Consider the following 21,948-nt stretch of genomic DNA (forward strand, 5'->3'; position numbering starts at 1 on the left):
CAAGATATTGAATATAGTTTCCTGTGCTATACAGTAAATCCTTGTTGTTTATTTTACATGTAGTGGTATGTATCTGTTAATCCCAAAGTCCTAATTTATCCTTCCCCCCCTTTCCCCTTTGGTAACCATAAGTTTGTTTTCTGTGTCTGTGAGTCTGTTTCTGTTTTGTAAGTAAGCTTATTTGTATTATTTTTTAAATTCCACGTATAAGTGATAGCAAATATTTGTTTTTCTCTGTCTGCCTTCACTTAGTATGATAATCTCTAGGTCCATCCATATTGCTGCAAACGGCAATATTTCTTCTTTATGGCTGAGTAATATTCCATTTTGTGTGTGTGTGTGTGTGTGTGTATTATACGGCATCACCTGAAGCAGCTGGCCTAGTGCAGCAATGGGATTGCCTGTTAAAGACTCAGCCAAGGTGCCAGCTCAGGGACAACATCTTGAAGTGTTGGAGTTTTGTGCTCCAGGATCCAGCATGTGTGCCCAATGGCTAATATCTAATTCCTTGCCCCCGGTAATTAGATCACATGAGCTCAGGAAGCAAGAGGTAGAAGTAAGACTCTTAACTCCATCACCCCCAGTGACCCACTGTCAGAATTTGTGTTTCCTGTTCCCATGTTTTAAGTTCTACTGGATTAGAAGTTCTGGTTGGACCTGGAGATGGAACATTTCCATCAAGAGACAGACTGAAGGCTCTTTTGAACAACTGTAGGGTCATTTTGGGCTTCTTAGGCTAGCAGACGAGCAGACAAAGGAGTTATATTGCCCCAGGGGTCCTTGATCTTGTGTACTATGAGGCAGTAGAGTTTCTGCTGCATTTTGGAGTAGGAATGCTGATGCTCAGTGAAACTCGAGGGATTTACTGGAACAACTCCTGGTGCTTCCATGCTCATTGATAACTGTTTTAACTATTGCCTGTTTGCAGACAAATTTCAAACCTGTTCTTTCTAGCTCTGATGTTGGCACCAAAATAGCTCTATTTAATGTTGATCAGAGGTGCTTATGATTGATGTGAAAAGTAGAGAATGGCACTATATATATTAAGATTTGTATTTTGAGCTCTATTTATTCAGTTTTAGTTCTTTTTTCTATGAACTTTATGTTAGATACTATAAAAATAGAATTGAGAGATGGAGAATTTAAGAATAGGAAGACCTATTCTAAAAGATATTCCAATTTCCTGCTCCATGTAATTTCTAAACGTTATCTTAAATTATGTAAATAAAAGTACTTTTCACATGAAAAATGCACACATGTATGTATACATATGTATATGTATATATGTCAGAAATAGCAAAAAGATATTAAGCATGATATCAGTGCCCTCCTTTACCTGACTATTGTCTCCCTGCCAGGAGTTTCTCCAGGCTGTCCCCACTGGATAGTTTATAATAACCACCCTCAAAATGATTTCACCAAATCCATTCGATTACTTCTTGTGTCTTTGCCTAGAAAGTTCTCCCTGATGTCATGTTCCACTCTTTACACCCTACTTTTTGTGCTGAACTCATCATAAAATCATGAGTTTGTTTTCCTCTTTAGACTTACCCAGATAAAGGATTGTGCTTTTTTAAAAAAAATCGTTTGTAACTGTAGCATCTAGCATAGTGGCTGACACACAAGAGGTTTCAATGAATGAATTACATTTGTAGTTAATTAATTATTATTGTTTCTGCTTTTATTTATCCCTTTAAAGGAATGAGTGGAAAAACCAATGATTGTAAATACTTTTTAGCAGTCAAAAATATATCCGGAGGAATGTAGAGGCCGCCTTAGAGAGGTAGAAAGTTATAGAATTAAGTTTATGGTAAAAGGATTTCAGGAAAGCCTTGTAATTTTATCACTGATTTGAATTGGTGTATACTTATAAAGAACTTATGTTCAATTTCAGATTGCAGAGGAGGGATCCACCATTTCATGTGTGGTGGAGCGAACCAGAGGAGCTCTGGATTATGTGCATGTTTTTTACACCATCTCACAGATCGAATCTGATGGTGTTAATTACCTTGTTGATGATTTTGCCAATGCCAGTGGAACTATCACATTCCTTCCTTGGCAGAGATCAGAGGTAAACTCTACCTTCTCTGTTTCTTTGAAAGCCTCCTGGAAAGCTTTTCCTGATCTGTTTGTTCTGTAATTTATTTGCAGCTTCCTGCTTTTTAAGCAATTTAGAATATTTAGGCAATTAGTTATATATCGTGGCATAAAATATTTTTGTATTTATTTCTGCAGTGAAAAATTAAGGATGTTAAATAATGTCTGTTATATCTGTTCTTTAATCTCAATATAATAAAAATGGTATAGCTTGAAGATTTATCATTGTGGGTTTTTGGTTATTACTGATACAATGAGAAACTGCAGAATTCTTAATGGTACTCTTCCAGTCAGCCAAGAGGAATTCCTAAAACTGTAATATTTTATTTTTAAATTTGGAAAAAATACGTAATTTTTCTTTGTTTTGAAAGTACAAGCGATCACCAGTTTTATCAAAAGCTTTCCGTGAATCGTCTGATTTCTGAATAGATGCTCCAGAAATAAGTGACACTTATTGTAAGTGAAATTGAGATGAGACCTTCTCCTATATAAATTTTTTTACATTCTAATATAAAATGTCTGATATGTTGGAATATTCATATCAGTATAATTTTTCATTAGAAGTGTAAATAGTTTATAGGTCATCAGGGATAAATATAAAATAACTTAAGACTTGCAAATATCTTTGAAGACATTTCTAAGGGACTTAGGAGTTGATTGGATGAAAAAGATAAAATTAGGAAAAATTTAAAATATTCTTAAGATTTAAAGAGTTCAAGCTAAAGAAGAGTGATCAAATCTCTATAATTTGGGGTAAGAAGGAAACAAATAACTTACAACAGAAGTTCCCACTAGCAGTATGTAAATAAGAGCCATGATAAATGTTTTACTGGTCTTTGGTAAAATGAGGAAAATTAGGACAATGAGTAAGTTTTCATAAGGCTGAAATTATTCCATTTAAAGGACTATAATTTATTCTGATCCTGTCTTTTTCACTTCTTTTTTGGATTTGAATTGCTATTCCTTTTATCAAGTAACAGTGATGATATGTGATAACTTTTTAATGTTCCCACTTGGAAAACAGAGTTGATCCTCAAAATTTTCCCCTGGAAAATTTACCCTCTATGAAATAAAAATATAGCTGGGAACCACTGTTTTATAAAGAGTATTCATATATAGTTTGGAAGAGCTAAGAGTTAATAAAAGTTTGGTCAGGAAAATAGTCGTATATGCTCCTGTCAAGATTTATTTAAAATATTTTCTTCTGTCATTTAAAAATTTCTTTAAAAACGAATTGACCTTTAAAGCAACAATAACATTGAATACTGAGGTTGATTTGTAATGCTGTGCCTGCTGGATCTACACTAGCTTCTCAGTCTTACTAAGCCAGAGACTGGATACTGAGGTGTCTGCTGATGCTCCGTGACTATGCTTTCCAGCACAGATAGCAGTCAGGTGACCTCCACTTTGCTATTGCCTTTCAGATGTCTGGGGAGTACGTTTAAATCACATCTAGAAACCTAGCGGCAAGACAGTCTGGGAAGGGTGTGTGTGTGAGTGTGTGTGTGTGTGTGTGTGTGTGTGTGTGTTTTGTTGCAGTACAGGAATGTATACTGGAAATGTGTTTTTCAAGTGTTTTTAAATGGCCCATTAGTTATGAAATCAATTTAGTGAGTTATGAGGAAGGTTTTCAAAAGAGAATAGAAAATAGCAGAGTGTATAACATATAGTAAAGGTAAATACTGTTTTGTGTACTGAGTCACCATGTGAGATACATTTATACCTTGATAGGGTCTTCAAACTCTTCATTTCACTAATTGAATTGAGCGAGTACTTTGGTATGCTTCAATACTTTAAAAGTATTAATTGCTTCATTTTTAATGTACATCTTGATGTTTTGGTATTGCTTTTCATAGCAACATTTGTCAGCTTACTTTCTAGGGGCAGGATATTTTAAATCTTCAGACCGCTATTGTTCCCTTTAGTTCAAAAATAATGAGAAGATTTGGGTAGAAGTGTCATTTTTATACTTTGAGCACATTGGCCATGCCATGTATTACTTTATTAATTAAAATTTTGATTAAAATGAACGTTAAAACCAAATTCAGATTCTGTCTTGGGTCTACATTAAAAACTACATTAAAAAAAAGTTCTTCAAATGCTTTTAGGCCTAATGACTAGTGTTTTGGAGATTGCATTTGGAGTTACAGTTTGTTTTCAGACTGTTGTCACCCTCCTTTCTGGAAGAAACCAGGAAATCATACATCATTCCTTCTTGTCCCTCACTCCCTATGCTGAGTCTTTAAGGCCTCGGTCTTCTATTTCCAGAACAAATTAAAATCCATCCATTTTTTCTCATCTCCATTGTCACTGAATTAGTTCAGTACCTCATTAATTCTGGTCAGTCACCTCCTGACTCAGCGCCTTGCGTCCTTTCTTGCTCTGTCCACTCTGTTTACATTCTGCCATGGTATTGATTCTAAAATGGAATTCTCATTTTGTCAGTCCCCTGCTTATGATTCTTCCATTTTCCTTTACTGTCTATGGAATGAAGTTCATTTTTTTAATGATAGCATGAACGGTCCCTATGACCTTGACTCCTGTTTATCTGTCCAGACTTCTCTCCCACTCCAGCCTTAGTGGTCTAATTGTAATTACCCAGATGTCTTATTCTTTCATGCTGTTGTTTCTTTTACTTGGAATGCCCTTCCTCATTATTACTCATAACTACAACTAATTCATTAAGACTTGCTTCAGACTTGTCTGTTGTAAAACCTTTACCAGATAGAGTTGATTGTTTTGTTCTCAGTTTACTTTGTACATAACTCTATTATGACATTTTTGCATTGCATTTTAAATGTTTTTCCACAGATCTCTCTCCTACAGAAGACAGTGAGTCTCTTAGCGACTGGGGCCTTTTCTAGCCCTGGCACATTGTAGATGTCAAAACATGCTTGTTCAGTAAATAAAAGAAGGAAGAATGGTTTTTTTCACTTCAAATTTTGACTTATATATTGTAGAGCATGGCTGAGTTATTGCTACTTCCTTTCCTAATGTTTTTTGAGCAGTTTGTGTATGCCAGACTTATAGGGCTCATTGTGGATCTGTTTTCTAGCATTTATTGTAGATCTGTTTTCTAGCATGCAGCTGCTAGGTATGTCAGGCTTTCCTTAGGCCAGAACTAGACATGGCTACATTGTCCTTTCCTATTGCCTTACCACATTCTGTCAGATAACGTGCAGTTCCTTAACCAGGAACTCTATACGTGAGGTTGGTAATACCACTGTCTTTGGTACAAAGAATATATGATACTGTATTGATATATCAATGTATAATATATGGTATGATATTAATACATGACTAGGATACTTTTTACAGAAAGTATTACTCTTCAGCACTCATTATTGATTAAAGAATTAATTTCTCAGATCTCTCTCTCTCTTACTTTCTCTCTCGCTCTCTATTTTTATGTCTAAGTTTGTGTAGAAATCTGTCATGTTAAAAAGTAACTTTGGCTGCTTTATTTTCTTCTGATAAGTGGCAAATAATTTCTACATGCCTCATTGCTTAATGCCTTTGGATTTTTATATTTATAGGTCCTGAATATTTATGTCCTTGATGATGATATTCCAGAGCTTAATGAGTATTTCCGTGTGACATTGGTTTCTGCGGTTCCTGGAGATGGGAAACTAGGTTCAACTCCCACCAGTGGTGCAAGCATAGACCCTGAAAAGCAAACAACAGATATCACCATCAAAGCTAGTGATCATCCATATGGTAACCAAGCCCTTTTGCAAGAATAATCCTCTCTTCTCTGGGTGTACTTGATCTCGCTAAGGGTTTAAGGGACTTCTGCAAATGATTGAAGTAGAACTCCTTCGGATGCTCTAACTTCCAAGCTCTTGGAACTTCTAAGCTGCCATTTTGAGGGACAGTGCTTGTGAAAAACATATAAGGATCGATTTCTAAAGTTTAATAATATATTTTGAAAAGTATTTTTAAATGCAGGATTATTTTAAATGAAAAAATATTTTTATTCACGGTAATCAGATTTTTTTTAATTTTGAAAATTGTCCTACTGTGATATGTTAACACCTAATTGGAATACTTTGTAATTTAAATTTTATTTAACTTCAAGAAGTAGCGTTATCACTGTCTGTTTATATTAGTTTCTTTTTGTCTTATGCTGAAAAGTGATAATTTTCTTAATTGGGAAACTATCATAGATGTCTGTCATAATAAGTTGAGACTGTTTTCTGCATTGAAAAGTAATAGTTCTTTTGTAGGAATAAAGCAAGACCGTCCAATAAAGGATCTGTGAAGGAAACCTGGGAAGTTCTTCAACTCTGATTTTCATACTTAAATTTTCAAAAAAGCGTGTTGCAAATCCTTTAGGGTGCCATTAATTTTGTTCTATAAATTTAAGGATGAATTCTAGAGAGTCAAATATGAGTAAATATTTGATAATAATACTTTAAAACTCCACTATTCTTTTTTATTGATGCTTCCATTAAAAATGCTTTCTTTGAGTAGAGACAAGGAAAATTAGCATTTAAAATTTTAACATCCTGAAAACTTACTAACATATTCTGTCAAAAGCGTGTTAGTCAAATCTTCACTCAAGTCTTTTCTAAATGAGAGCCCTCTGAATTTTATCCTGGTGATCAAAATAATTGTGTAAGATTGTTTCAAGTGAATAAGAGATTCTTCCACAGATAATTGGGGCAAGAATGCCCTGCTTCTCTTTGTATCTGCCAGGCTTGCTGCAGTTCTCCACTGGGCTGCCTCCCCAGCCTGAGGACACAATGACCCTGCCCGCAAGCAGTGTTCCACACATCACCGTGCAGGAGGAAGACGGAGAAGTTAGGTTGCTGGTCGTCCGTGCTCAAGGGCTCCTGGGGAGGGTTATGGCGGAATATAGAACAGTATCACTGACGGCATTCAGTCCTGAGGACTACCAGGTAAATCACTTAATCCTTTTGAAGCAGTATTTATGCTCATAAAACAGACACAGTCCTCTTGGGGGTTTTGAAGGGACTTGGCACTGTACCTGGAACTTACTAAACAAGGAAAAGAAGCATTGATGGCTTTTTAGCCTTTAAATTTCTGTGAATTAAAGTATTTCAGTCCACTAAAGCGTGACACTTAAATAGCTGTCATATTGATTTCTCTTGTACCTTATATTTGTCATAGGCTTCATTTGTATTATTTATTTTAAGTTATAGGTTTTAATCATATATATTTAAAATTATGTTTTGTACACATTTTAAATCCTTTTGTCTGTGTCCATTGAACAACACCAAAATTGTAAAAATATTATATGTCTATGTCATTTCAATTTTAATTTCTTTTTTCCCCAAATGAGAACCAGTGTGGTACTGGCAAAAAAAACAAAACAAAACAAAAAACCTGGAATTTGAAACTGGGCAGAACTGGGTTTAAATTGACCTTCTAAATATGTAGCCTTGGGAGACTCAGTCTTTCCTGACCTCAGTTTCCTTATTTGTAAGGGAGAGATAATATCTGCTGGGCCGGGCCACTCTGAGGATCGATGGCAGCATTTTAAGTGTCACGTATAGTACGTGGAACATATATAGTAACCCTCGATAACTGTTGCCTAGTTGCATTATCACCAATACTCATATTAAGTGAATGCTCATAATTTCTTCTCAGCTATACTTCTCAGGAAGCATTTTATATCCTTCAACATTTGTTTTCCCAAAGAATCTTTTTCTTTAAATTTAATATTAGTTTTCTTGATTTTCCTCTTATTCCTAATAAGACCTGTACAAGGGTGTAGTCTTCAGTAATTTGTACATACTTTTTCTCCCAAACCCCAGAAAACTTGGCTAATTGAATTCAATTAATTTTGGCTGTATTGCAGTTAGCAGAGTTTTCTTTGCTAACTGCAAGAAGATGATTTCTTCTTTCTCAAATGCTTTTATTGGGCAAGTTATATTTCTCTTGCCCTGACATTTATTTCTTTAGTTTGGTATGTAGTATACTTCATAGGGCATCTCAGCTCGGCTTAGTATTGTCTTCTCTGTGTTCTGTTAAAGAAATACTTTAGTCCTTATATTGATGGTCTTTTAAAATTTTTTTTAGCTTTATTGAGGTATAATTGACAAATAAAAATTATATATATTTAAGATTTACAACTTAATATTTTGATACACATATACATTGTGAAATGATTACCACAATAAGCTAATTAACATATCCATCACCTCACATAGATATAATTTTCTTTCCCTCCCTTCCTTCTTTCTTTCCTTCCTTTCTTCCTTTCTCTCTTTCCTTCAAGATGCTTAAAATCTACTCTCTTAGCATATTTCAAGTGTACAATATAGTATTGCTCCAGAACTTACCTTGCATAACTGAAACTTTGCATCCTTTGATAACTTCTTATTTTCCCCTTCGTCCAGTTCCTGTCAAGCACCCTTCTAGTCTAGTTTCTGCTTCTATGAGTTTGACTGTTTTAGGTTCCACGTATTAGTGAGATCATGAAGTATTTGTCCTTCTGTGCCTGGCTTATTTTACTTAGCATGATGTTTTTCAGGTTCATCCCTGTTGTTGCATATGACAGGATTTCCTTTTTTTTTTTTTTTTTTTTAAGGCTGAATAATATTCTGTTCTATCTACTATCTAATTTTCTTCATTCATCTGCTGAAAGACATTTAGGTCGTTTTCATATCTTGGCTACTGTGAATAATGCTTCAATGAACATGGGAATGCAGATATCTCTTCAACATAGTGAATTCATTTCCCTTGGATATATATCCAGGAGTGGAATTACTAGATCATATGACGGTTCTATTTTTAAGTTTTTGTGGACCCTCTATGCTGTTTTCTATAATTGCTATATGAGTTTGCATTCCTACCAACAGTGTACAAGCATTTCCTTTTCTCTACATCATTTCCAATACTTGTTATCTCTTGTCTTTTTAACAGTATCCATTCTAACAGGTGTGAGGTGATATCTCATTGTGCTTTAGATTTGCATTTCCATGATGATTAGTGATGATTTGCACCTTTTCATATAGCTGTAGCCCATTTTTACTTCTTCTTTTGAGAAATGTTTATTCAGGTCCTTTATTCATTAAAAAAATTAGGGCTTTCCTGGTGGCGCAGTGGTTGAGAATATGCCTGCCGATGCAGGGGACACGGGTTCGTGCCCCGGTCTGGGAAGATCCCACATGTCGCGGAGTGGCTAGGCCCGTGAGCCATGGCCGCTGAGCCTGCGCGTCTGGAGCCTGTGCTCCACAACGGGAGAGGCCACAACAGTGAGAGGCCCGCGTACCGCAAAAAAAAAAAAATTAAAAAAAATTTTTATACGATTTTTAAAGGTTATGTTCCATTTACAGTTATTATAAAATATTGGCTATATTCTACATGTTGTACAGTACATCCTTGAGCCTATCTTACACCCCATAGTACCTCCCACTCCCTCAACCGTATTTATTTATTTATTTGCGGTACGCGGGCCTTTCACTGCTGTGGCCTCTCCCGTTGTGGAGCACAGGCTCTGGACGTGCAGGCTCAGCAGCCATGGCTCACGGGCCCAGACGCTCCGCGGCATGTGGGATCTTCCCGGACCGGGGCACGAACCCGTGTCCCCTGCATCGGCAGGCAGACTCTCAACCACTGCGCCACCAGGGAAGCCCCCTTTTTCTTATATTCACTAGTTCGTTGTATTGTTTAGATTCCACACATAGGTAATATCATACAGTGTTTGTCCTTCTCTGTCTGACTTATTTCACTTAGCATAATGCCCTCTAAGTCCATCCGTGTTTCTACAGATGGCAAAATTTCATCCTTTTAATGGCTGAGTGATATTCCATTGTGTGTATATATATATATATATATATATGTATATATATATGCCATATCTTCTTTATCCATTCATCTGTTGATGGACACTTAGGTTGCTTTCATATCTTGGCTATTTTAAATAATGCTACTATGAACGTTGGGGTGCATGTATCTTTTCAAATTAGTGTTTTGGGTTTATTTTGGATATATATACTCAAGAATGGAATTGCTGGGTCATATGGTAGTTATATTTTTAGTTTTTAGAGAAACCTCCATACTGTTTTCCACTGTGGCTGCACCTATTTACATTCCCACCAACAGTGTATGAGGATTCCCTTTTCTCCACATCCTTGCCAGCATTTGTTATTTGTGCTCTTTTTGATGATAGCCATTCTGCCAGGTGTGAGATGATATCTCATTGTGGTTTTGATTTGCATTTCCCTGATGATTAGCTGTGTTGAGCATCTTTTCATGTGTCTGTTGTCCATCTACATTTCCTCTTTGGAGAAATGTCTATTCAGTTCTTCTGCCCATTTTTTATTTGGTTTTTTTTTTCATGTTGAGTTGTATGAACTGTTTATATATGTTGGATATTAATCCCTTGTTGGTCATATCATTTGCCAATATTTTTTTCCATTCAGTAGATTGTCTTTACATTCTGTCGATGGTTTCCTTTGCTGTGCAAAAGCTTTGAAGTTTAATTAGGTCCCATTTGTTTACTTTTTTTTTTTTTGTGGTACACGGACCTCTCACTGCCGTGGCCTCTCCCGTTGCGGAGCACAGGCTCCGGGCACGCAGGCTCAGCGGCCATGGCTCATGGGCCCAGCCGCTCCGCGGCATGTGGGATCTTCCTGTACCGGGGCACATACCCGTGTACCCTGCATCGGCAGGTAGACTCTCAACCACTGCGCCACCAGCGAAGCCCCCATTTGTTTGCTTTTGCTTCCATTGGTCTAAGTGTCTGTTTTTGTGCCAGTACCATACTGTTTTGATTACTGTAGCTTTGTAGTGTACTATGAAGTCAGGGAGTTTGATTCCTCCAGCTCTGTCCTCAAGATTGTTTTGGCTATTCAGTCTTTTGTGTTACATACAAATTTAAAAATTATTTGTTCTAGTTCTGTGAAAAATGACATTAAGGGACTTCCCTGGCAGTCCAGTGGTTAAAACTTCACCTTCCAATGCAGGAGGTGCAGGTTGATCCCTGATTGGGGAGCTAAGATCCCACATGCCTCGTGGCCAAAAAACCAAAACATAAAACAGAAGCAATATTGTAACAAATTCAATAAAGACTCTAAAAAAATGGTCCACATCAAAAAAAATCTTTAAAAAAATGACATTAATATTTTGATAGGGATTGCATTGAATCTGTAGATTGCCTTGGGTAGTATGGTCATTTCAGCAATACTGATTCTTCCAATTTAAGAACACAGTATATCTTTCCATCTGTTTGTGTCGTCTTCAGTTTCTTTCATCATCATCGTATATTTTCGGAGTACAAGTCTTTTACTTCCTTAGGTGGGTTTAGTCCTAGATATTTTATTCTTTTTGACACGATTGTAAATGTGACTGTTTCCTTAATTTCTCTGATACTTTGTTGTTAGTGTATAGAAATGCAACAGATTTCTGTATATTAATTTTGTATCCTACAACTTTACCAGATTCATTGATGAGCTCTAGTAGTTTTCTGGTGGTCTCTTTAGGATTTTCTATGTATAGTATCATGTTGTCTGCAAACAGTGACAGTTTTACTTCTTCCTTTCCAATTTGGATTCCTTTTATTTTTTTCTTGTCTGACTGCTGTGTCTAGGATTTCCAATACTATGTTGAATTAAAGTGGTGAGAGTGGGTATCCATGTCTTGTTCCTGATCTTAGAAGAAATGCTTTCAGCTTTTCACCATTAAGTATGTTATTAGCTGTGGGTTTGTCATATATGGCCATCCCCAATCTCCAGTTGGATTATCATTTTCTTTAATAACTAAAACAAAATGAAACAAACAAAAAATCTATGTATGTATCCTTCATGACTGTCAGAAAGCTAATACCCTTGGAGATGTTTCTGAGAATTTTCAAGCCATGGGTTGCAGAATGGATGTTGTGTTAGCAGGGATGAAAACAACATTAATCTCATTGTACATCTCCATTAGAGCTCTTGTGACCAGGTGCATTGTCAATGAGCAGTAATATTTTGAAAGAAATATTTTCTTCTGAGAAGTAGGTCTCCACAGTAGGCTTAAATAATTAGTAAACCATGTTGTCAACAGATGTGCTGTCATCTAGGCTTTGTTGTTCCACTTACAGAGCACAGGTATAGTAGATTTAGCATAATTCTTAAGGGCCCTAGGATTTTTGGAATGGTAAATGAGCATTGGCTTCAACTTACAGTCACCAGCTGCATTATTAGCCCCTGATAAGAAAGTTAGCCTGTCTTTTGAGGCTTTGAATCCTGCCATTGAATTCTCCTGTCTAGTTATGAAAGTCCTAGATGGCGTTTTCTTCCAATATAACGCTGTTTTAACTACATTGAAAGTCTCTTGTTTAGTGTAGCCGCCTTCATTCATTATCTTAGCTAGATCTCCTGGATAACTTGCTGAAGCTTCTACATCAGCACTTGCCGTTTCATCTTGTACTTATGTGTTATAGAGATGGCATCTTCCCATCAACCTTATGAACTAACCTCTGCTAGCTTCAAACTTTTCTTCTGCAGCTTCCTCACCTCTCTCAGCCTTTATGGAACTGAAGAGAGTTAGGGCCTTGCTGTGGATTAGGCTTTGGCTTAAGGGAATGTTGTGGCTGGTTTGATTTTCTATATAACTACTAAAACTTTCTCCATATCATCAATAGGCTGTTTTGTTTTCTTATCATTCATGAGTTCACTGGAGTAGACTTTTAATTTCCTTCAAGAACTTTTCCATTGCATTTAAAACTTAGCTAACTGTTTGACTCAAGAGGTGTAGGTTTTGGCCTGTCTTCGCTTTTGACATGCCTTTCTCACGAAGCTTAATAATTATTTCTAGCTTTTGATTTAAAGTGAGAGACATGTGACTCTTCCTTTCACTTGAACACTTAGAGGTCATTGTAGGGTTACTGATCAGCCTAATTTCAATATTGTTGTATCTAAGGGAATAGGAGGCCCCAGAAGAGGCAGAGAGATGGGGGAATGGCTAGTCAGTGGAGCAGTCAGAGAGCACACACAATTATTAAATTAGCTGTCTTATATGGGTGTAGTTCCCTGTGCCCCAAAACAATTACGATAGTAACATCAAAGATCACTGATCACAGATCACCGTTAATAAATATAACAATTAGGAAAAAGTTTGAAATATTGTGAGAATTACCAAAATGTGACACAGAGATAAGAAGTGAGGGAATGCTATTGGAAAACATGGAACCAATAAACTTGCTCTACGCAGGGTTGCTAAAACCTTTAATTTGTAAAAAATACAACATCTGCAAGGTGAAATAAGGCGAAGTGCAATGAAATAAGTTTTGCCTGTTGAAATTTGGAAGTTGGGAACATATACATGACATTAAAAGCCTAGAATATGGTAGCCTTGTCTAGAGATAGGGTCTAGAGGAAATCTGATGAAAAATAGTTTTTCCAGGTCCTAGGAGAATGTTAAAATTCAAAGAACACAAAGATGAGCTAAAGAGGTAGGAAAAATAAGAAATGTGGTATCACGGAATACCAGAGAGAGAGGGAGTGGCCAATTGTGTAAGATATTGCTAAGGTCAAATAATATGGTTTCCTAAGACAGTCAAATGTTGTTTCTGCTGTTAAGATTTGTAGAATTACTCCTTTGATGACTGCACTGTAGGCAAGGTTAATTACTTTTTTTTCTTGAGCTGCTGTATGTCTTTTATAGCAGTTGTTTTCTATCCTGTGCTTGATACTCCTTAGGGAATGTTTTCGTGGAGATACAGATATGATTTGGCTGTTTTTGAATCCCAAGCATCTAAAAGGGTGCAACGCACATGCTATGTGTTTGAAAATATTGAAAAAAATTAGTGAGTGATTAAGTGCATACTTGTGTGGTACTTGGGTTCCTCAGTTTAACTTTAGGATCATTAATTGCTCCGCAGGATGAAATATACTTGTCCACAAAAGCTAACCCTAGAAAAAATTTAAACATCTTTATTTATTCTCATGACTTGAGCGGAAAATGCTTATATTAGATAGTGGGAGAAAAAGGGCCTTAAGGCTTTAAAAAACTACTTTTCTAGTAGCTATGAACTTTTCTGATGGGAGATTTGTATCGCGCATTGCAATTGTGATATAATCAAGGAAAGATTAATGCCCAGTGGATTGATATTTATTATTGCTAGGGGAAATTTTTGGAATGAAAATACCATTATTATTATGCAGTGAGTATTTAAATTACTCAATGACATAAACCAAATAGTTCTCAATATACTTAATCAAAAGAATTCCATGCATCTCGTTGACTTAATTCTTTAGGAATTTGTGGATGTCACCTATTCAGATTTCTCATTTGCCTTAACAGGTTTTTTTTGATGAATAGGAAAATAAGAGAGATAAAAATCCATCTGCTTTATTTAGTTTGAGGATATTTGTTTAGAATTCATATTGAACACTATTCATATCCACTTCAATGTTTTCAATTTTATATTTTACTTCATCTGTTTCAGTATTTATAACAATTTGGGATATAGTAAACATTCTCATTTTACACATTCACATACAGAATAATTATAATCTAATGGATAAATCTTTTATTTATATTTCAGAGTGTTGCTGGTACCTTAGAATTTCAACCAGGAGAAAGATTTAAGTACATTTCTGTTAACATCACTGACAATTCTATTCCTGAATTGGAAAAATCCTTTAAAGTTGAGTTGTTAAACTTGGAGGGAGGAGGTAAGACTCAAAAATGTCAAATATTTACTTGTACACTCGCCATGGTGGTAGTAGATTCTATTAAGGAAATAGGTTCTTTTGAATTAACCTATTGTGCTGGTTTTCCCCCTTTCATTACCCATTGGTCTTTTCCTAAAGTAGGTGTGCTTTTACAATGAAATAATTTAATTATACTGAATCACCAAATTATAGCTATCATTCAGAGTAGGTGCCCCTAAAATCACCTCTCTACCTTCTTCCTTATTTCAGTTTTCACAGTAGCTCCTTTAGAGCTACCTCCAGCTGTAGAACAGGTCAAAGTTAATCTCTTTAGATAATCCATTATGAGGTGATTATCAATAAAACAGGTTAATAATACCTTACTCTCAATTCTGTAATGCCAAAAACTCTGATTATCACAGATTTTTGGAGTCAGAAATCCATTTTGTGGCAAAACTCATCTGTATTGAAGAGAGGCTACTTATAATCTTTATTTATCCCACTTAGATTAACTATATACGTTTCTTTGCAGAAGTATCACTGTGTTTCATTATCAGGTGCTACTGGGGGTGTTACAGTATACATGAGATGTGTACCATATTACCTTTATAAATGTAAGAATTTGGGAGTTGGTATGGTATTCATCAGGTCAGTCTCTTCCATTACAAAAGCTGGTATTATTAGCTTATTATTATTTTTACGTTTTGATGAAGAAAGTCATAGTACTGCATAAGCCATCCAAAGGGAGAAATTGGGTAAGACAGAAATACTAAGATTGTCTTTCAGTATGCAGTGAGACTTCGGGGTGAGTATGACAAAATTTTCCCATGTTTCCCTTCCTTGTTTTCCCAAAGCCCAGGTGGCAGCAAAGGAGGACAAGCCAGGGAAATGATTAAACAGCGCCACAGCTTGGTTGACTACATAAAACAGTGAAAGTATGCTGGACAACCTGCTGGGCTGGTGTCATGTAACAATACCAGCGTTGTTTGTCTTCTAGAGACAAGTCCTTTCATTTCCAAATCATTATTTTCATGAAATGACTTCATTAATCAGAGGTCACTATAAAGTATTTGAAGAGCTAAATAGCTAAAAATACTATTTATAGCTAAAAATACTTGTGTAATAGAGAAACTGTTAGTGAGCATTACCTAATATTGACTAATAAGGAGCATCAAATATTCTTCAGAAATGATATTTGTGATCATAGTGATACTTCTGATTTTATATAGAAACTTCCTCCTATATCTCTAGAATATGCATCGTTATGTATTAATTGGGCATGAGTACTCGTTTGAAAACCAATCTTGCACCGTAAGTGGGCAATACTGGCAGAGAAGCTGATCCTCTCCTCCCCCTTTGAGTGCAGATTGGAGGTAGAGGAATCTAGACGCTGGTCTCCATTCCTCCAGTCGTAGCTGGGACTGCCTAAGAGGTGAAATAGCTTGTAGAGCTAAATTCTTTTGAGGATCAAAGGAGAAACCCTTATTCCATACTGTTTTGCCTATAAGACTAATTCTACATATGATAGCCACCTGAGTAGATGTTTTATGCTAGCCAGGGTACCTTGCTGTTAAATTTCACCCCTCTTCCTCACAACTTGTGGTTAATATGGAAGCCAAGCCATGCACTGTATGTATAGTCCCTGAAATCCATTTTGCCTCTTATGTCTCTAAGATCATTTCAGGTTTTGGGTGCCATAAATTCTCATATATATCCCAGTCCTTTGGAGGGGAAGCACAGAAGAGCAGGGCAGATCTTAGACTGGCATGTCAGTCAAGGATACTGGTAGAAGCACATAGGTGTGGATGTGGTCTTGCTACTCTTACTCCTTTTCCACTGCTGCCATCGCTGCCCTTCCTGTCTTCTATGTTTGCAAATATTTGGCAAAATAATGGTTGGCTTGTGAGACGTAGTGGAAGTAAAGTTAGAATCATTTTATCTTTATTATAATCTTTATATATTGCCAGGGTACTTCATTTTCTACAATATTATTTATTTGATCTTTACAGTAGTTCTGTAAAAGGCAGCAGGCACCTTTCATAGGTGAGAAAAGTGAGGTACCAAGAGGTTTAGTGACTTGCTGAAGGTTTTACAACTGCTGTCTCTCACAGCTAGGGCTGAAGCCGAGGTTTTTAGGCTGCTTGTCCAGGGTTCTTTGAGAAATGTCAGTGGCAAAAGAGTGATCAAGCCTGAGAATGGTACATATGGTGGGAATTTAAGCATGTGGTTGAAGGGAAATGTTAGATGCCTCTCCCTTATTTTGAATTGGTGGTTGTAAGTGGTAAGGTGACTGTCAAAGGTATATAGGACTAAGTGTAAGCTGATACGTGCACGCAGGTGTTTAAAACATATTTAAAATGTTAAAAACAATTTACACTGTTGTAAAGTGAAAATTTAAAAATAAAACTAGTTAAATTGGCAGAAATGGGACATGCCAATTACAGCCTACATGGAATATTTCCTGAAGCTATGAATGAAAGTTTTATATATTGGTAGCTTGACTAATATTATACTATTACCACCTAATATGTTGTTGGTTTTTTTTTTTGAAGAATGCATGTCTAATATTACTGTATTTTCCTCTTTGCTGGATATGTTTTAAGAGTTCTCAATTTTCTCATTGTGTCAACGTGTGTTGCGTGGGTTGTGTCTCTGTGTTTCTCCTTGTGAAGTGACTGAACTCTTTAGGGTTGATGGCAGTGGTAGTGGTGATGGGAACATGGAATTCTTCCTTCCAGCTATTCACAGACGTGGTAAGCAGCTGTTCCAAGGCCCCTTTACTATTCTACATTTTAACTTTTCTTTTTAGAGACAAGAAAATTAACCATTTATTGATACCTACTACACACAGGTCCTTTATGTATTTCATCTCATTAACCAGCACAACTTTAAGAAGTATTCTTTGTTCCATGTTATTGTCAGCCAGCTAGAAAGTGATCAAGTCACAATCAGGTCCTGTCTGCCTCCAAAGCCCAGACTCTCCTCCTCCCTGTGTGAACCTAATGCAGTTTCCTGATTCTAATTATAACAGAAATTTTGCTTGGTATCATTTACAAAAATGATTATTGAAAAAGATTTTACATCGGTTTGAGTACCTGAAAAAGAGATAAATAGACATTTATACTTTCACGTAAAATGTATCACACTGATTTTCTTTACGAAAACAAACGGGTCTTTATATGTAACTTTTAATCAGAACAAATGGGAAAGAGAAATTAAGAAGAAAACAAATGGGGAGAATAAGTTGCCAGTTAATGGGCGGGAATATTGAAAAGAGGATGCCTTTTGAATCATATTCATATACAAACATGATTCAGCTTTTTACCTCAAATGTTTTTCATATTAAGGGAGAATACATAGAATACTTGTTTTCTTTAGGGAGCACTCTTACTAACCCTCAAAAGGATTCCTGTTGAGGAATCCTCAAAACATTCCTTTTTCACCATGTCAGGTTTTATATTTTAGTTTCAGAACTCATGTTCCCACCCCTCTCATTCCTGACTTCCATCAACGCCTCATGTAGCTTCTGTATTTAATTACTCTCCTAATTTTGGGATTGTTTATTTTCTCGTGCGAATCCATTAATGGAACATAAAAGTTGAACATACTTCTTAGGAAAAAATTAAATACTTCTTTAGATCTTGGCATCTTTTTAGTTATAGGACTGGATGAGACCAGGAGAGGTAGATCTATAATATCATCATATGATGAAAATAGGCCTAGAATTAATGCACATTTGGAAACCAAGAATCCGTGCAGTCAGATTGATGAAAATCGTAGGGAAACTACTGTTTCCTAAGGGTAAGAATCATTTTGGCTCACGTTCTTCTGAGGTTAGCAAAGGTCATGGGAGAATTTCCTCATATGCTCCATGTGGAAGAATGTTCTCTTTCATAGAGAAGAAAAAGAAAAACAAGTTTTCCTTATTCATCTTCAAGTGCTCATGCAGCACTTGTATATCACGTTAGTGCCCAGACAGAGGAAGGTCATAAAAGCATGAATATGTGTGGCAGCCATTTGTCTGTGCCTTTCTTTCTAAAGCAAATTAGAACATGCTCAGTGAACGGTACATCTCTTTTCAAAAAGTTGTTCCTTGCTTTTCCCTTTGCTTTGTAAATTACTGATTGACATTTTCTTCTGTTTGTTGGAACTTACGCATGCAGCCAGTCTAGGAGTGGCTTCCCAAATTCTAGTGACAATTGCAGCCTCTGACCATGCTCACGGTGTATTTGAATTTAGCCCTGAGTCACTCTTTGTCAGTGGAACTGAACCAGAAGATGGGTACAGCACTGTTATATTAACGGTGAGTACGTTTTTCTCCAGTCCTAGACATTGCTTTTAACACTGTTTTATTGTATTATTAAGGTGTACTTTTTGTTAATTTTTTTTCTATTTAAGTGGAGGGGAATGAGCCTAGAGGCACAGACAATTCAAACTGATACTTAAACAGCGATTTGGCACTTGTCTTTGTCTTTCACTTTGCATACAAATTCATCTTATGACTCTGAGGATTCCTGACTCTTTAAGGAATACAGTGGATCTGTCCTACATAGATTGTTATATTGATTCACATAGGGTGTGGTAACAAACATCTCCAAATCTCATTGGCTTACTACAACAAAGATTTATTTTTCACTCATGGTTTATGTCCATCTGAAGTGCGCTGTCATCAGTGACTTAGGACTGAGGATTGTAGAGGCTACATCTCAACAGGTGCTTCTCTCTCCACGGAGTGGAGAAATGTGAATGTGAGGAACTGCACACTGGCTCTTCAGCTTCTTTCTGGAAGTGATTCACAGCATTTCCACTTAACTTCTTTGGTCAAAGCAAGTGCAAGTCACATGACAACGCTAATGTAACCAGGTAGAGAAGTGCATTCCTGGCTTGTATCTCTCCCAGAAGGAATGAAAATCCAAAACATTTATGAACAGCAATAATAACAACTCTGTGTGTGTGTGTGTGTGTGTGTGTGTGCGTGTGCGCGCGCGCACACACGTGTGTATGTCTGTATGTCTGTGTGTGTCTACTCTGCATTCATCCAGTAGGAATTAAGTAGGATTCTATGGTTAAATAATTTAGAGGAGCTAGAAACTTGCTCAGCTTTCTCAGGTTTTATACGAGTGATATGAAGGATCACTCAAAATATATCCTTTCTGTATTCTCATGGCAGATCTTCAGTAAACTGTTGTGGAGTAAATTAAACAACTTCAGAAGGGATAACTAATTTATTTTATTATTATTTTTTTGGCTGCTTTGGGTCTTCGTTGCTGTGCACAGGCTTCTCATTGTGGTGGCTTCTCTTGTTGCGGAGCACGAGCTGTAGGCGTGCGGGCTCAGTAGTTGCAGCATGTGGGCCCTAGAGTGCGTGGGCTTCAGTAGTTGTGGCGCATGGGCTCAGTAGTTGCGGTGCACAGGCTCTAGGGTGCGTGGGCTTCAGTAGTTGTGGCGCTCAACCTCAGTAGTTGTGGCTCATGAGCTTAGTTGCTCCGCAGCATGTGGGGTCGAGTGGGGGTTACTTTTTGTTGCGGTGCGCGGGCTTCTCATTGCAGTGGCTTCTCTTGTTGCAGAGCATGGACTCTAGGCAAGTGGGCTCAGTAGCTGCAGCATGCGGACCCTAGAGCACATGGGCTTCAGTAGTTGTGGCATGCAGGCGCAGTAGTTGTGGCTCATGGGCTTAGTTGCTCCATGGCACATGGGATCTTCCCCGACCAGGGATTGAACCAGTGTCCCCTGCATTGGCAGGCAGATTCGTAACCACTGTGCCACCAGGGAAATCCCAGTAACTAATTATTGGATTGGCCAAAAAGTTCCTTCGGTTTTAAAGTAAAAATAAAAGACATGTTTTTCATTTTCACCAAGAACTTTATTGAACAACATATTCACCCTTCTGTTCCACTACCTTCCGCCATTTTTCAGGCAAGGTCATAATTCCATCTTCCCAAAACTTTATCTTTTTGAGCAAAGAACTATTCCAGATGTCTTTTACAGTCTTCCAGGGAATTGAAATTTTTCCATTAAGAGAATTTTGTAAAGACTGAAATAAATGGAAATCCGAAGGTGCAGTGTTTGGTGAATATGGCGAATGAATCAGAACTTCCCAGCCAATCTGTAACAGTTTTTGCCTGGTCATCAAAGAAACATGCGGTCTTGCGTTATCCTAATGGAAGATTTTGTGTTCTCTGTTGACTAATTCTGGACGCTTTTCGTCGAATGCTGCTTTCAGTTGGTCTAGTTGGGAGCAGCACTTGTTGGAATTAATCGTTTGGTTTTCTGGAAGGAGCTCATAATAGAGGACTCCCTTCCAATCCCACCATCATATACACATCACCTTCTTTGGATGAATACCGGCCTTTGGTGTGGTTGGTGATGGTTCATTTCACTTGCCCCACGATCTCTTCTGTTCCACATTATTGTACAGTATCCACTTTTCATCGTCCATCACAATTTGTTTTAAAAGCAGGACATTTTCATTACGTTTCAGTAGAGAATCGCATGCGAAAATGCAGAAGGTTTTTTTTCCCTTGACTTATGCGGAACCCAAACATCAAAGCGATTAACATAACCAAGCTGCTGCAGATGATTTTCAGTGCTTGATTTGGACATTTTGAGTATGTCGGCTATCTCCTGTGTGGTATAACGTTGATTGTTCTCAAGTAATGTCTTGATTTGATCGCTGTCAGTTTTAACTGGTCTACCCAACCATGGAGCATCGTCCAGCGAGAAATCTCCAACATGAAACTTCACAAACCACTTTTGACATGTTCAATCAGTCACAGCACCTTCTCCATACACTGCACAAATCTTTTTTTGCATTTCAGTTGGGTTTTTACCTATCTTGAGATAATACAGCTATATGCCAAAAATGTTGCTTTTTTCTTCCATCTTCAATATTAAAATGGCTACACAAAAATTCACCAATTTTGTTGTTGTTTTTTTTTTTTTAAATGCACGCTGATATGATAGCCGTTACAATACAATCTAACAAAATTGTTTCTAATGAAGTTAAGGACAACTAAGCACTACTAGAGCCATCTTACGGAAAAAAAACAAATGAACTCTTTGGCCAACCCAATACTAAAGAAAGAAAAAAAAAAAGGATTAAGGGAAAGCATCAAGTTTTATAAATTCCTGTTTCTAACTTTATTTTGAGTCAGCATTCATATTTTAAGTATAAATAAAAATTACTTTTAGTTGGGACTTAACTTGAAGTGATTTTTTTAGGCTTTTCATTCTTTTTAATATA

At 36.8% G+C, this 21,948-nt stretch overlaps 1 protein-coding gene across 1 annotated transcript in view; it reads left to right on the top strand.

Moving 5' to 3' along the window:
* ADGRV1 (adhesion G protein-coupled receptor V1) overlaps window positions 1-21,948 on the top strand; it is a 520,998-nt gene that overhangs the window by 60,248 nt on the left and 438,802 nt on the right. Inside the window, exons 22-27 of the mRNA XM_029215616.1 lie at window positions 1,895-2,071; window positions 5,634-5,814; window positions 6,796-6,998; window positions 14,597-14,726; window positions 17,378-17,458; window positions 18,869-19,008. Of these exons, the coding sequence (XP_029071449.1) occupies window positions 1,895-2,071; window positions 5,634-5,814; window positions 6,796-6,998; window positions 14,597-14,726; window positions 17,378-17,458; window positions 18,869-19,008 (912 nt within the window). The remainder of the gene's footprint in view (window positions 1-1,894; window positions 2,072-5,633; window positions 5,815-6,795; window positions 6,999-14,596; window positions 14,727-17,377; window positions 17,459-18,868; window positions 19,009-21,948) is intronic.

Source organism: Monodon monoceros, unplaced genomic scaffold (genome assembly GCF_005190385.1).
Source record: "Monodon monoceros isolate NGI ecotype Baffin Bay Population unplaced genomic scaffold, NGI_Narwhal_1 Super_Scaffold_12, whole genome shotgun sequence".
NCBI lineage: Eukaryota > Metazoa > Chordata > Mammalia > Artiodactyla > Monodontidae > Monodon > Monodon monoceros.